Raw genomic sequence first — 14273 nt, 5'->3', positions numbered from 1 at the left:
TTTATCATTGCTTTTCATTTTTTCCCCCCATCCCCTATCCTTTCCATTCTCTCCTCCTCCATTAAGGATGCCCTGGGGAAGTCTGCCTCTATAATATGCCTTTTCTGGCAAATTATTTTAAAATCATATTTTATTGATAAATTGTGGTTTTGTATCACTTTCATAAACTACTGTATCCAAGGAGGCAACATGCTATAGTTGAAAGAACTCTATCACTCTAGTCAAAGGACCTGGATTTGAATGTTACCTTGAAAGTCACTTAACCTATTTAGACTTGTTTTCTTATTAGTAAAATGAAGGGATTAGTCTAAAAGACTGGAGATTCCTTCCAGATCTAATCTAAATCTGTGATTCTATAATCTTTTCCTCTTTCCATCTAGCCATTCCTTGAAACAAAGGTGGAAACAGATAGATGAATAAAAATAGTTTATCATAAGCAATCAACTTATCAATTTGGTATACTTTTACAGATTTGATAGCTGATACTTAGGGTGGGTAAGCTCATCAGCATTCTAAAAGTGAGAAATTTCAGTGTTTTGAAAAACCATTTTGGATTTCTGATAGTGATATCAATTTCTTTTTTTTTTTTAGGTTTTTGCAAGGCAATGGGGTTAAGTGGCTTGCCCAAGGCCACACAGCTAGGTAATTATTAAGTGTCTGAGGCCAGATTTGAACTCAGGTACTCCTGACCCCAGGGCCAGTGCTCTGTCCACCTAGCTGTCCCATATCAATCTTCTAAAAACATTTTTAATCTGGCTATAATTTTTTCTAATTAATAATATTTTATTTTTTCCCAATTACATGTAAAGATAATTTTAAAACTTAATTTTTATAAGATTTTGAGTTCCAAATTTTTTCTCTTCCTCCCTTCCTCTCATTAAGATAGCAAGCAGCCTGATACAAATTACATATGTACAATCATATTTTCATATTGATCATGTTTTGAGAGAAGAATCAGAACAAAAGAGAAAAATCACTAGAAAGAAAAACAAAAAAAGGGAAAATAGAATATTTTGATCTGCATTCAGACTTCATCAGTTCTTTGGATGTTAATAGTATTTCCATCAGCAAGTCTTTTTAAATTGTCTTTGATCATTGTACTACTGGGAAGAGTTAAGTCTATCATAGTTGATCATTGTGCAATGTTACAATATTCTGCATGTGCAATGTTTTGCTCATTTCACTCAGCATCAAGTCTTGTAACTCTTTTCAGGTGTTTTTTTTTTTTTTTTTTTACAAAGCTCCAAAGTGTTTAATAAGAATTAAAAATACTGTAAAGAAGCCATACAGTTCATTCACAGTCAACTAAACGAACATCTGAAATTACTCCCAATGGAGGAAAAACAAAATGGCTTTAAGGAAGGACAGGACAGGACAGACTGTCAGGAATAGGGCAGCTCGGGGACAGAGCAAACAATGACATGAAATTCAGTGCATACTTTTTTTCCCCATTGACAGACAAGGAATTCACTGTTAGCAGATCCCCAAGAGTATCATTTTTTAAAAAAAACTTTTAAAAAAAATAGGTTATAGACATTTGGTCTGCATACCTGAGGGATCGCCCATTCCTCTGTGCTGCTCCTGGGATATGATTCAAGATTATATCAGACCCCTTTCCTGGGCTGCTAAGTCTAAGAGTTATCTGATAACCCATCTAGAAGATTTGGCACAGATGGGTTCAGGATTACTCAGTGTGGATGCTCCATCTTGGCATTGGAAGCCTTCTGAGTCTTGCATAGTTACCTTTGATATCACTAGAGGATGTATAGAATGGGGGTGGGAAGAATAGGGATGAAAGAGAAACTATGAGAAAGCACCTATGGGAGGTAAAGTAGTTTAAAAAAACCCCAAAAAACTAGGAATTGTAATAATTTTTTCCCCCTAAATTGTGCTGATGTTTCTGGTTTCCAGCTAGTTTAAAAGTGGAAGACTATAAGTGACTGACATCTCATGGAAAACTTGGGCCTTCCCTCATGCCCATTAAAAAAAAAATCAAACCAAAAAACCAAATTTATTTTCCTTAAGGACAATTTTAATTTAGCATTCTTTTTTTTATGACTTGAGTAAAAAAAATGGTGGCCAAGATGGTCCTTTGAGGCTAATAATGCTAATCTGTTCCTGTTTATTGTCACCTGAAATCATTCTCGACCTTCTGTGAGGTTTGAAAAATCTTTTTAGAAGAAACCTTGGAATCCTGAAGATGGGGGCCCTTCAAGGAGAAAGCTAAAAGTCAATACAAAATAATGAAGCAATCATAGCCCTGTTTTCATAAGTATAGCCTACGAATGGCAAATAAATCAAACATGTTGGCAAGGGGTCATCGGAAAATGCCCAGGGGCTTCCATGAGTGCCTATTGCTCCTTACAAAAAGGGATATGAGAGATGGGGGTGGGGTGGGAAGGGGGGGACTTTGAAATTCCACACCAGCATCGATAACTCGTTTAGATTTTTTCATGAATTTTCTCAACTTTCACAAATAGTCGATCCAGATCACTCCTCAGGTCATCCAATAAACTTTTTGTGGCCTCTAAATTATTCTCATTGGTTTCAGTTTTCACTGAGTAAGCGACCAGACTGTCCACAGCAGTCCTAACCATTTTGAGGTCTGATTCCAGTTGGTTTAAGGAGGACTTTAAGTCATCCAGGGATGCCAGTTTTTCTAGATAGTTAGGTGGGAGAGAACTGTCCTCCTGGTCTTTTTCAAGCAGAGTGTGGACCTGTTTCCGCACCTTCTCAAGAGAGTCCACGGCACTGGGAAGCTCACTCACGCTTCTCTTCAGGTCCTCCACATCGTTGTAGAGGGAGAGCTGAGACTCCCCCAGGCTTCTCACGGTACTCTCAAGGCCATCTTTATCCACATCCAGCAGTCCATGGGAGGCTGTGATGCCTTCAAGGTGCTCCTGGAGACTGGCCAGCTGTTGGTCATGATCTTCACTCTTGGAAAGAAGAGATTCCAGAGTTTTCATCTGTTGAGAAGTTGCCGTCTGGATGGTCTGGAGGCTATTTTCCAGATGCTCAAATCTGGAATCAAAATCATCACTCCTCTGAAGAGTCTAAGGCCTCTGTGTTCTTGTCAGGTGTTTTTTTTTTTTTTAACACACCTTGTTTTCTTGAATTGCCTTATTTTTCAGAGACAGTGGACTTGGGGTGGCCACCCCTCTTCCCCCAGCTGTCATAATTTGTTACTTGCACCCTTAGTTGTACTCTCACAGTGTGACCTTGAGAGTTGAACCAGCTATAAAACCAACATCAAACAGTTCACACCAGTCTGATAAACTGTGTACCTAGGACCCTTATGGATAAGCAAACCATCACATCTTCATAGTTTAGCAGTTATCAAGGGAAAAGAAGGCTGCTTTTGGCATCCTATTTAAGCATGTTCACCTCCCTTTCACCTTTCTTCTTCCACTCAGCATGTGATTACTTCTTTCCTTACCCCTACTGCTCCCTTCTTTCATGTCACATCCATTTGAGAAGTATTGTCTTCCACTTTTCCCCACCTTGTTCCAACTCAGGAATATGTAAGCTTCTGTTTCCATTATGAACTCCTTCAATACTTGGTACAGGAGTTCTACATGCATGTTCATTTTTCTTGTAATAAATCCAGTCTCAACTCAAGTCTCATGGAGTTGTGATTTTTTTATTGTTAATATTGTATATAGGCTGTGCAACAGGTTGTTTCAAACCTACTAATTGGGCAGATAGAGCTTCGCTCTGAAGACTCTTCAGATATTTTGCCATTCACTCATGAAAGACGAATTGAAAAACTTGTAGTTCCCCTAGGAGAAGAACTTGTTACAATTCAGAATACATATATACAGGTAAGTGACTTTTTTTTGTGACTGTTAAATTCCTAAATTTCTGTTACGTGGCATTTTTCACTGGTTTTTTTATTTACTGTTTGACTTTGGAAAAAAATGCAAGATTTAAAAATGATTAACAAACACATTCCAATATACAAATAACATTACTTATTTTTTTTTATTTTTCCTAACTTCTTTTTCTTCTGTTTAATCTTTGTCATGTCTCGCAAAATTCATAGAGACCTTAACTTGTCAAAGATAAGTATAATTAAACAAATAAAAAAATCAATGTCAAATAGATTTATACTTCAGACTTTTAATTCTAGTTATCTGTCTTTCCAGACATGATTGGTCTTCATATTGATCAGATTTCTGGTGTAAATGAAAGCACTTTTGAATTATATTATTGTCATCATTGAAATTGTTGTCTTGGGGGCAGCATGGTGGTGCAATGGATAGAGTGCTGGCCCCTGAAGTCAGGAGTACCAGAGTTCAAATCCGGCCTCAGACACTTAATAATTGCCTAGCTGTATGACCTTTGGCAACTCACTTAACCCCCCCAAAACAAAACAAAACAAAACAAAAAGAAATTGTTGTCTTGCTTCTACTTACTTCATTCAGCATCAGTCATACAAGTCTTTCTGGGTTTCTTTGAATTCTAATTTGTCATTTCTTATAATATTATATTATTCTGTTACACCCAAATGCCATGATTTTTTTATCCATTTCCAAATTGGTGGGCATCCACTTTGTTCCCAGTACTTTGCTAAGAGAAAAAAAATAGTGCTATAAAATATTTTTTTCTTTTATCTTTATTTAGTACATGTGTTGTATGTGTCTGTGTGTGTGTGTGTGTGTGTGTGTGTGTGTGTGTATGTATATTAGAGATTTTTGGAGTAGAGGTCAAAATTCTAAAGAGACTGGAATTTCTTGACTCCTTTAGTACATTAATGTGCTTGCACTGTTGAAACCCCTCCAAAAATTGTCATTTTTTTTTGACATCTTTACAATTTTAACTTCATTGGAAAAGGGAATTTTTATGTGGAAGTGCTGAAGTCCTTTAGAAAGGAAAGAGAATGACCTGGGGGCTTAGTATTCTACAACTACCATAATTTTGATTGGTTAGAAAATTTAATTGTACATACTTCAACAGATTATTGAGTGAAGGAAGCAAAGATTGAGTCTGGAAGTAATGATGGGGAGTAATGAGTATCTAGAATCTCCTTCAGGGATCAGTAAGGGTGAGTAAAAGTATAGCTAGTTCTGGAAAGGATGGCCAGGCATTCTGTATTATTAGAGGGGAGTTAGGTCCCAGTGAGTACCAAAGATAGTGATAGAGAGGTCCAGGATGAAAGGGAGTTTGTTCACTACAGAACAGTAGTTCCCGAAGGTTTGGAGTGGGACCAAGGACAAGAGAAGATGAGAAGAAAAGGATTAATCCTCCTAAATTTTTATTGATTACTTATTACAGTCTGGAGTCACCTTTATTAATTACAGAGAATAGTGGTTTTAGGTCTAATTCATATATATTACCAGAAGAATGTGCTGGAGCCTGGTTCTGGTCAAGACCTATGACCTTTGGGTTGCAGGTGCCTCTGCAAGAACTTTTTCATAGATAAAATAAAAAAAAGAGAATGTATGAAAATGTTGTGTCTCCTAATAAACATCACTTAAGCACCTATTGTGTGACCATGAACTGTACTAAATATCAAAGGTAGAAAGGCAAAGATAAGTAGTTCTTGCAAAATGAAAACAATAAATAAACCTGTTACATATCTGTATATATACCTACATGTAGGTACATGAATGTGTATGTATACACACATGTATGATAATTCAGAAATTGTCAGCAGAGGGAATCACATTAAAGGGCAATTGGGGAAGACTTCTCATTGAAGTTAGAATTTTAGCTGAGACTTGAAGATAGGTAGAGTGAAGGAGAGAGTGTATTCCAATCACTGAAAATAACTGGAGACTGGTAATGTAATTTCTTGTGCAAGAAGAGCCAGAGGGCCAATGGAATACAGAGAAAGTGGTGTGGAATAAGGTGTTTTGTTTTGTTTTTTTAGGTTTTTTTGTTATTTTTGGGTTTTTTTGCAAGGCAAATGTGGTTAAGTGGCTTGCCCAAGGCCACACAGCTAGGTAATTATTAAGTGTCTGAGACAGAATTTGAACCCAGGTACCTAGCCGCTCCTGGAATAAGGTTTAAGAAAGTTGGATGGGTTGGAGGGACCAAGCAGTAAATTTTATATTTATTTCTAGAGGTGATAGGAAGCCACTGGAGTTGATTGACATGGTCATTTGAAAGGGGGTGGGGACACAGTCAGATCTGCATTTAGGAAGATTAATTTGACAGTTAAGAATGGCTAAGTGGTGTAGTGGATAGAGCACTGGCCCTGGAGTCAGGAATACCTAAGTTCAAATTCGACCTCAGACACTTAATAATTACCTAGCTGTGTGGCCTTGGGCAAGCCACTTAACCCCATTGCCCTGCCAAAAACAAAAAAAGGATGAAGACCTGTATTAATGTGATGGCATAGAGGAGAGAAGGGTACATCTATGAGAGATGTTACAAAGGTAGAAATTTGTCATGATTTGACAATTGATTAGATAAGGGGTTGTAGTGAGGTGAGAGTTAAATATGACACCTCGGTTGCAAGCATGGGTGATTGAAAGATGATGATGTCCTCATAGTAATGCGGAAGTTAAAAAAGCAGTTTTTTTTAATTTAAGTTTATGATAAGTTTAATATGCTAGTACCAAAATTCTTATGCTTTTCTATTGTATCTAATTTCTATGGCCACTTTGTTTTTTTGTGTTTATTTGAAAATCTTAAATGTTTTAATTGTATTTTACACTTAAATTGAACCAATGTCAAGTGTAAGGAAATTAGTGAACATATATGAAAATGAGGTCTGAATATGCCTGCTATATTTAGCAAATATCTTTATGTAATTTTTTTTTAATCTCCAGGTTTTAGAAGCATTTGCTAGTCGCTTGATTAGAGTTAATGTTCTGATACGACAGGATATACCCAATCTTACAAAATATCAGTTAATTTTAGCAAGAGATCTTTTTAGGAAAAAGTCATCTCATATTCTGGTAAGTGTTTAAAAATACATCTATATGTGCTCAATGTAAGTTAATGTATAGGTGTATTGAATTTTTGCTTTAAAAATTACATTATCTGTAAATGAATTAGGATTTAGACACTGACAATATGCTGATAATAACTAAAATGAATTAATTTTTTAGTTCAGTTAAATTTTAATTCTTTTGTTATCAAATTGGTGTTTTTGTACAGTCAATGTATTATGTACAGTGGGATCTTGGATTTTATTTCTTTTAGGCAATTTTGTACTAGTAAATATTTAGTCTGCATATAGAGCATGTCCCTTTGAATATGAGTCTGGGTGTGGATATTTTTTGTTTCTCATGTGTATGTGTAATAGATTGTAGAGGGAGACATTCTGATGGGCAAAGTCTGAAAAGTACTTACATTATAAAAAACAGACATTCCACATACACATTTTGATCTCAAAATTGAACAAGCAGAAGGAGAATAGAAAGTATTGCATGTGGAAAACTTCAAAGTGTTTAGTGACTCCTAGCTTCTGAAACAAAGGCCCATCTTTTTAAGCAACAGTACTATGTGACTATGAATCATGTAACACCACAGTCTCTGAAAATTCCTGAATATTAAAGAAATTGAAATTGAGGATGCAATGCATTGGTGCCTGGTTGGTATGTTAAGCAAAGAAACACTTAAAATTTCATTTAAAAGTGTATTAAAAAATTTGATAGTCAAGATAGTAAAATAGCAAGTTTACAGATATTGTATTTTATTAGAATCCTCATGGTGACATATTAAGGAAACACCATGTTGCAAACTTACGTGATGACATTCATAAGAGTCACATATTGTCTAACTTTTGACTTCATCCATCTGAAATGCTCCACAGTTAACAGTGCTTGCGTAATCATTATATCTAATGACAATTTTTTCAGTCTATTTTAGTTTATTCACCAGATTTCTATTCATCAGTCATTTGATTTTGATATTCTGTCTGTTGTCATGACAGTTTGATTATGTAGTACTGATCAAATTTATTTTCTTTCAGTTAGCCTGATAACTGATTGTTTTCTTAGGGTGTACAACAAGGTGTCATTGAAGGAGATTTTGCTATATGCATTAGTTTATATCATGGTTATGAATTGCTGCAGCAAATGGGAATAAGATCCTTCTATATCTTCCTTTGTGGGATTATGGATGGAACTAAAGGTAAACAAAATATTTTCCATCTAAACTTTTTGCTATTTATATATAATTTAAGAGAAACAAACATTCTAAAGTACTTTATCACTAGCAAAATAATTTAATTATGCTGTGATGGGTGATTTTGATAAAATCTGCAAGAAAAAACAAGTTATTCATTAATGATATATGGGCATGCAAACTTAAAAAAAAATTTAATTCACACTTTTTGAGAAACAGCATGGCATAGTGTTTAGAATCAGAGTAGCTGTGTCATCCTGGGCAAATCTTGCTTAATCTCTCAGTGCCCCAGGCAACTCTCTAAAACTATCAAGTATTTAGCAATTGTAGATCTGCTTTGGTAGAGGATGTTTCCTCATCACGACTCCTTATGCCAATAAAATCACAGCTCTAGATCAATAAATACTTTATGCTTTTTTTAAAATTAATTAGAAGTCATTAATTAAATTTGTAATTTATATGGAAAAATACTTTTCCTTATTTTTAAAAGGACTGACTCGAACCAAAAATGAACTTAGCAGGAATGAACAGTTCATGAAACTTTTTGAACAACTAGCAAACATATTTTCAGATAGAAATACAGCTTCAGGAATTGTTGATGGGAATCCCAACCAAAGAGGTCTGTAGAATTTATCTTTATTATTTTGAATTGTATCTCTTTTGTTTCAAAATAGCATTTACAGTTCCTTGCATTGCATGTTACTCTTTTGTGATTTACAGAAAATTTTCTTTTTGCATTATCTTGTTTGAATCTTTTAAATGACCCTGTAAAGTAAGTAGGGCAGGACTTTTAATCCCATTATACAGATGAAAGATGAATAAAGTAAAGAGAAATTAGGTAACTCGCTTATAATTCTGTAGTTAATAAATGATAAAACCATTCAATATTAGGTCTTCTAACTTCATTTAACATGTTCTTTATATCATGTTTAATTTTAACCAATCTTACTACATATTTTTATCCTGCAATAGACTTATTAAATGCTTACACTTTTCTTGTTTATAGCTAGTTATTTCTCTTTTTTTTTGGAAATAAAACAAAAATTTATTAAAAGAAGTTACAACACATAAAAGGAATTGGCAGGGAGCGAGAGACAGTGAGCTATAGCTAGTTATTTCTAAAACAAAACTGATTTTTAAAGCTCAAGTTATATTTAGGATATGCAAAATTGTTTGTATTTGCTTATTCCCTTTAGTTTGTGTGCTCTTTGTGTTGCATATCTTTCACTAGAATTTGATAATTTCAGTGAATCTTAAGAGTTGGAAGCCACCTTAAAGGTCTTCTGGTCTACCCTTTCCCTGAAGTTTCTCAAAATAAAACTTGAATTTCAGTTTTTTACTTTTGTTTCTAAAAGCATGCAGGCATGACATATCTATATCAAAATTATGTTTCAAATTAAGTAAATCTCAACACATTAGTCATTAGTTCTGAAAACAATCAATCCTTAAGAACTTTGAAGTATATATATGTGATTTTTGAAATTACAGATATCCTTTTTTAAAAAAAATTTAGGAAACAATGATGAATTTATCTACAGCCATCCGAAGTTAAAAAAATTAGAAGAAGTTGTTGTTGAACACTTCAGAACCTGGAAAGGTATGTTGTAAGTCATTATCTTCTTTTTTTAAAAAAAAAATTTTATGTATGTCAGTGAGGTTGATTGACTTGCCAAGGTCACACAGCTAGGCAATTATTAAGTGTCTGAGACTGGATTTGAACTTAGGTACTCCTGACTCCAGGACTGGTCAGGGTGGTCCTCTACCCATTGTGCTACCTAACTGCCCCCATATTCATTATCTTCAAAGCAAGAGAAGCTTATGATGAAAATAATACCTCTTTGCATTTGTGTAGTATCTTTCTGTTTCCAAATTTGTTCATGTAAAATTTTATTTGGTCCCAACAAGGTCAGTAAGGCAGTATTAAATCTAATTGAATAGATGTTTAAGACTTTTGAATATATTATTTTTCCCAGTTATATGTAGTAATAATTTTTAACACTTATTTTAAAAGAATTTTGATTTTCAAATTGTCTCCTTTCTTGCCTTTCCCCCTCCTGAGATAATAAGCAATTTGATTTAGGTTATACATGCAAAACATTTCCATATTAATCATGCTGTGAAAGAAAACACAGACCAAAAAACAAAGTGAAAAATAGTATGTTTTAGGGGCAGCTAGGTGGCGCAGTGGATAGAGCACTAGGCCTGGAGTCAGGAGTACCTGGGTACAAATCCTGCCTCAGACACTTAATAATTACCTAGCTGTGTGGCCTTGGGTAAGCCACTTAACCCCATTGCCTTGCAAAAAGCCTAAAAAAAAATAGTATGTTTTGATCTGCATACAAGCTCCATTAATTCTTTTCTCTGGAGTTCTTTGGAATTGTTGAATCATTATATTGTTGAAAATGGATAAGTCATTCATAGTTGATCATAGTACAATATTGCTGTTGCTATGTACATTGTTATCCTGGTTCTGTTTGCTGGCTGTGGATCATTTCTTGTCATTCTGAAATCATCTTGTTATTTCTTTTAGCACAACTGTATTCCATTGCAATCATAAACCATAGCTTGTTTAGCCATTTCCCATTTGATGGGCATCCTCTCAAGTTTCCAATTCTTTGCTACCACAAAAAAGAGCTGCTAAAATATTTTTGTAGAAATAAGTCTTTTTTTTGATACAGATCTAGGAGTGATATTGCTGGATCAAAGAGTATATGTGGTTTTGTAGCCCTTTGATCATAGTTCAAGATTGCTCTCCAGAATAGTTGGATTATTTTACATCCTATCAGTGCATTAGTGTCTCAGCTTTCCCATATTTTCTCCAACATTTAGCATTTTCCTTTTCTTTCCATTTGAATTTTCCAATAGCTTGAACTGATGTGACCAAAATGCATTTCATCCCATTCCAAATTTCCCTTCCAAATTTTATTTCGAGTCCCACCACCTTTTCAGCTATCACAGTTTACCTTCAAGTCATCCTTTACTTTCCCTTCTTCCTCATCTTTTTGTATTTCTTTTTTTTTAATTTAAAGAAATGGACGCCCCTCCCCCTCACTTTCCTTCCACTCCATTGCAAAAGCTATTTCTTGACTCTTTTACATGAAATATCTTAGTCTGTTCGATCTTTCCTTTCTCTTTCTCCCAGTACATTTCCTTTTCATCCATTATTCCATTTTTACAATATTTTATTCCTTCAAATTCAACTCTCTCCTTTGCTTTGTCTATAAAAGCTCCTTCTACCTGTTCTAATAAATGAGAAGGTTCATATGAGTATTATCAGTATCATCTTCCCATACAGGAGTATATGTAGTTCATCATCATTAAATCCCTCATAATTTTTACCCTTCTTTTCCATCCTCTCTATGCTTCACCTGAGTTCTGTACTTGAGGATCAAACTTTCTATTCAGCTCTAGCCATTTCAACAGGAACATTTGAAATTCCCTTGTTTCATTGAAAGTCCATGTTATCCCCTGAAAGAGGTCAATTTTGCTGAGTAGTTGATTATTGGTTCCAAGCTCTTTTGCCTTCTGGAATGTTACATTCCAAGCTCTATGAGCCCTTAATATGGATGCTCTTAACTCCTGTGTGATCCTGACTGTAGCTCCACAAAATTTGAATTATTTCTTTCTGGCTGCTTGTAGTATTTTCTTTTTGACTTGAGAATACTGGAACTTGGCTATAATATTCCTGGGGGTGGGGTGGGGTTTTTTTTGCATCTCTTTCTGGAGGAGATCGGTGGATTCTCTCAATTTATATTTTGCCCTCTGCTTCTAGGATATCAGGAAAATTTTCCTGTAGAAATTCTTTAAAAATGAAGTCAAGGCTCTTTTCCTGATCATGACTTAAGTTATCCCAATAATTTTAAATTGACTTTCCTGAATCTGTTCTCTAGGTCAGTTGTTTTTTTATTCAATCAAGTAATCTGGGGATTTATTTAGTGAAATGTTCAAGTTATGAGCTTATTTACCCTTTAGGGCTTTTTTTTTTTAGGGCTTTGATCTTCCTTAGGTAGAATTCAAGTTCTTTGCCCTCAAGCATGTAGCTTTCTGCGTAGCCACACTGGCCTGGCCTTTATGCGATGCAGGCAAGGAGCTTGCCCTGCTGGAAATGCTCCTCCAGAAGTGAGCTGATCTTCACATTCTTCTTCCTCTCCTCATATTTGTTCTGGATCTTCTTTGAGTGCTTTTTATTTAAACTTTCCTCCTCCTCAGGAGTCAGCTTTGCTCCCTTTTTCCTGCCCAGTAGAAGGGCATAGTGGGACTCATACCACTGGCAGTATTGGGTGCTATTGATGAGCACAATGCAATTCTTTACCAGTGTCTTGGTCCTGACCTGCTCATTGTGGGATGCATTGTAGGCCACATTGATAATCCTTGTTTTTCAGGTACAGCACTTGGAGCCCCAAGAGAAGCTGCCCGCGTCAAGCTTCAGCACCCATTTTTGTTGCCTCCTTGGATTTGCATAGTGTGGATGTGGCAGGGGCCGATTTTGGTGTTGCTGGGTGGGTGGCTTGAACTTCTTGTGGTCTGGATTGCACTTGTTTGTGCTGTTCAAGTTATCCTGGGAGATCCTCATGGTTAGTGCAAGCTGCAAAGAGCTTAGTTTTTTTTTTTTGCAAGGCAAATGGGGTTAAGTGGCTTGCCCAAGGCCATACAGATAGGTAATATTAAGTGTCTGAGACCGGATTTGAACCCAGGTACTCCTGACTCCAGGGCCGGTGCTTTATCCACTGCACCACCTAGCTGCCCCCCCCCCCCAGTTGTTTTTTCAATGAGATATTTCACATTTTCTTCTAGTTTTTCCACTCTTTTGGTTCTGTTTTATTGTGTTTTGATTCCTCACAAAGTCAACAGTTATTTTTAGCTTTGAAGAAGTTATTTTTTTTCTGTTCTTTTCTCTTTTTTTTTTTAAGGTTTTTGCAAGGCAAATGGGGTTAAGTGGCTTGCCCAAGGCCACATAGCTAGGTAATTAATTATTAAGTGTCTGAGGCCTGATTTGAACTCAAGTACTCCTGACTCCAGGGCCAGTGCTCTATCCACTGTGCCACCTAGCTGCCCCTGCAGGCAACCTTTTGATGTCAACTGAGAACTGAGCAGCAATTATACTGAAATGCAGATGGTGTTTTCTAAAATTTTGGAATCTATTCTAGAGGTCCTATTAGCAAGTAATGCTTCATACAATAGTATTGTCTATTGCAATTATGATGAGTCATATAATGTTTTAAAATAAAAATCCTAATTATGCATGTATTTTGTAAAAGCTAAAAAAATTCTTCTGACTCCATAGTGTTAGTAATGTGAAAAAGTAGAGCTATGTTAGTTAAGGGATAATTTGGTTTGTGATGTTGCAATGCTGGCTTATGTACTCACCTTTTCTTTAATTTTTTGATTATGTGAACCATACTACATGAATGGGCTTTGAGGTCCACAGGTGAATTGCGCGTTGGATGTATTTGGTGTGGGCTGACTCAGTTGTGTTTTGGAAAGAAATATTTTGAATTAATGCTATATATCTTTGCCTTTTGAACCAATATATTTAGTTGCATGTGCTTTTTTATGTGTCTTCAAAATATATTTTCTGTTAAATAGATCAAAATACATCTGAAAAAAAATGTGATACCAGGGTTATGATATTTTCATCATTTCGAGATAGTGTTCAAGAAATTGCAGAAATGCTCCAACGCCAGCCAACTATTAGAGTTATGACTTTTGTTGGCCATGCTTCAGGAAAAAGCACAAAAGGTTTAACACAGAAAGAACAACTTGAGGTAATCAGAATTTATTGATATGAAAGAAATATGAATATTTTGAGATTCTTTTCACTTATGTCCTTTATAGAATCATTAATAAATTTCTAAGCTTAGGGCAATTTGCTTTGACATTAGACTTGAAAATAAAATTAGAACTGTGTTTGAAGTACTTTGAGATGTATTTAAAAATGAATTTCTTTAAGTGAAAATATTCAGAAATATAATTTTAAGAAATTTTAAGATTAAAAGTTTTTATTTAAATTATTTTACATTTTAAAAGTATGGTAAGAAGTAATCCTGAAAAAATAAAAAACAAGTAATCCTGATGAAATATATTTCTCTCTGAAATTTCTAAGCATTTTCAGAAATTAGAAATTGTTAATATAGTCCCCCTCCCAGAGAGAACAGTGAGAATATCACAGCTAAGATCCAGATGGATACTGAACC

General features: G+C 35.1%; 1 protein-coding gene and 1 pseudogene across 1 annotated transcript in view; one reads left to right on the top strand and one right to left on the bottom strand.

Moving 5' to 3' along the window:
• The window catches only part of LOC141522414 (Fanconi anemia group M protein-like), a 141099-nt gene that overhangs the window by 5167 nt on the left and 121659 nt on the right, over positions 1 to 14273 (top strand). The window contains exons 4-9 of the mRNA XM_074235849.1: positions 3663 to 3821; positions 6777 to 6905; positions 7953 to 8085; positions 8570 to 8698; positions 9593 to 9676; positions 13666 to 13844. Of these exons, the coding sequence (XP_074091950.1) occupies positions 3663 to 3821; positions 6777 to 6905; positions 7953 to 8085; positions 8570 to 8698; positions 9593 to 9676; positions 13666 to 13844 (813 nt within the window). The remainder of the gene's footprint in view (positions 1 to 3662; positions 3822 to 6776; positions 6906 to 7952; positions 8086 to 8569; positions 8699 to 9592; positions 9677 to 13665; positions 13845 to 14273) is intronic.
• On the bottom strand, positions 12108 to 13478 carry LOC141520504 (small ribosomal subunit protein eS8 pseudogene; annotated as a pseudogene).

Source organism: Macrotis lagotis, chromosome 4, assembly GCF_037893015.1.
Source record: "Macrotis lagotis isolate mMagLag1 chromosome 4, bilby.v1.9.chrom.fasta, whole genome shotgun sequence".
Taxonomy (NCBI): domain Eukaryota; kingdom Metazoa; phylum Chordata; class Mammalia; order Peramelemorphia; family Peramelidae; genus Macrotis; species Macrotis lagotis.
This window is presented reverse-complemented; position numbering and strand designations above follow the sequence as displayed.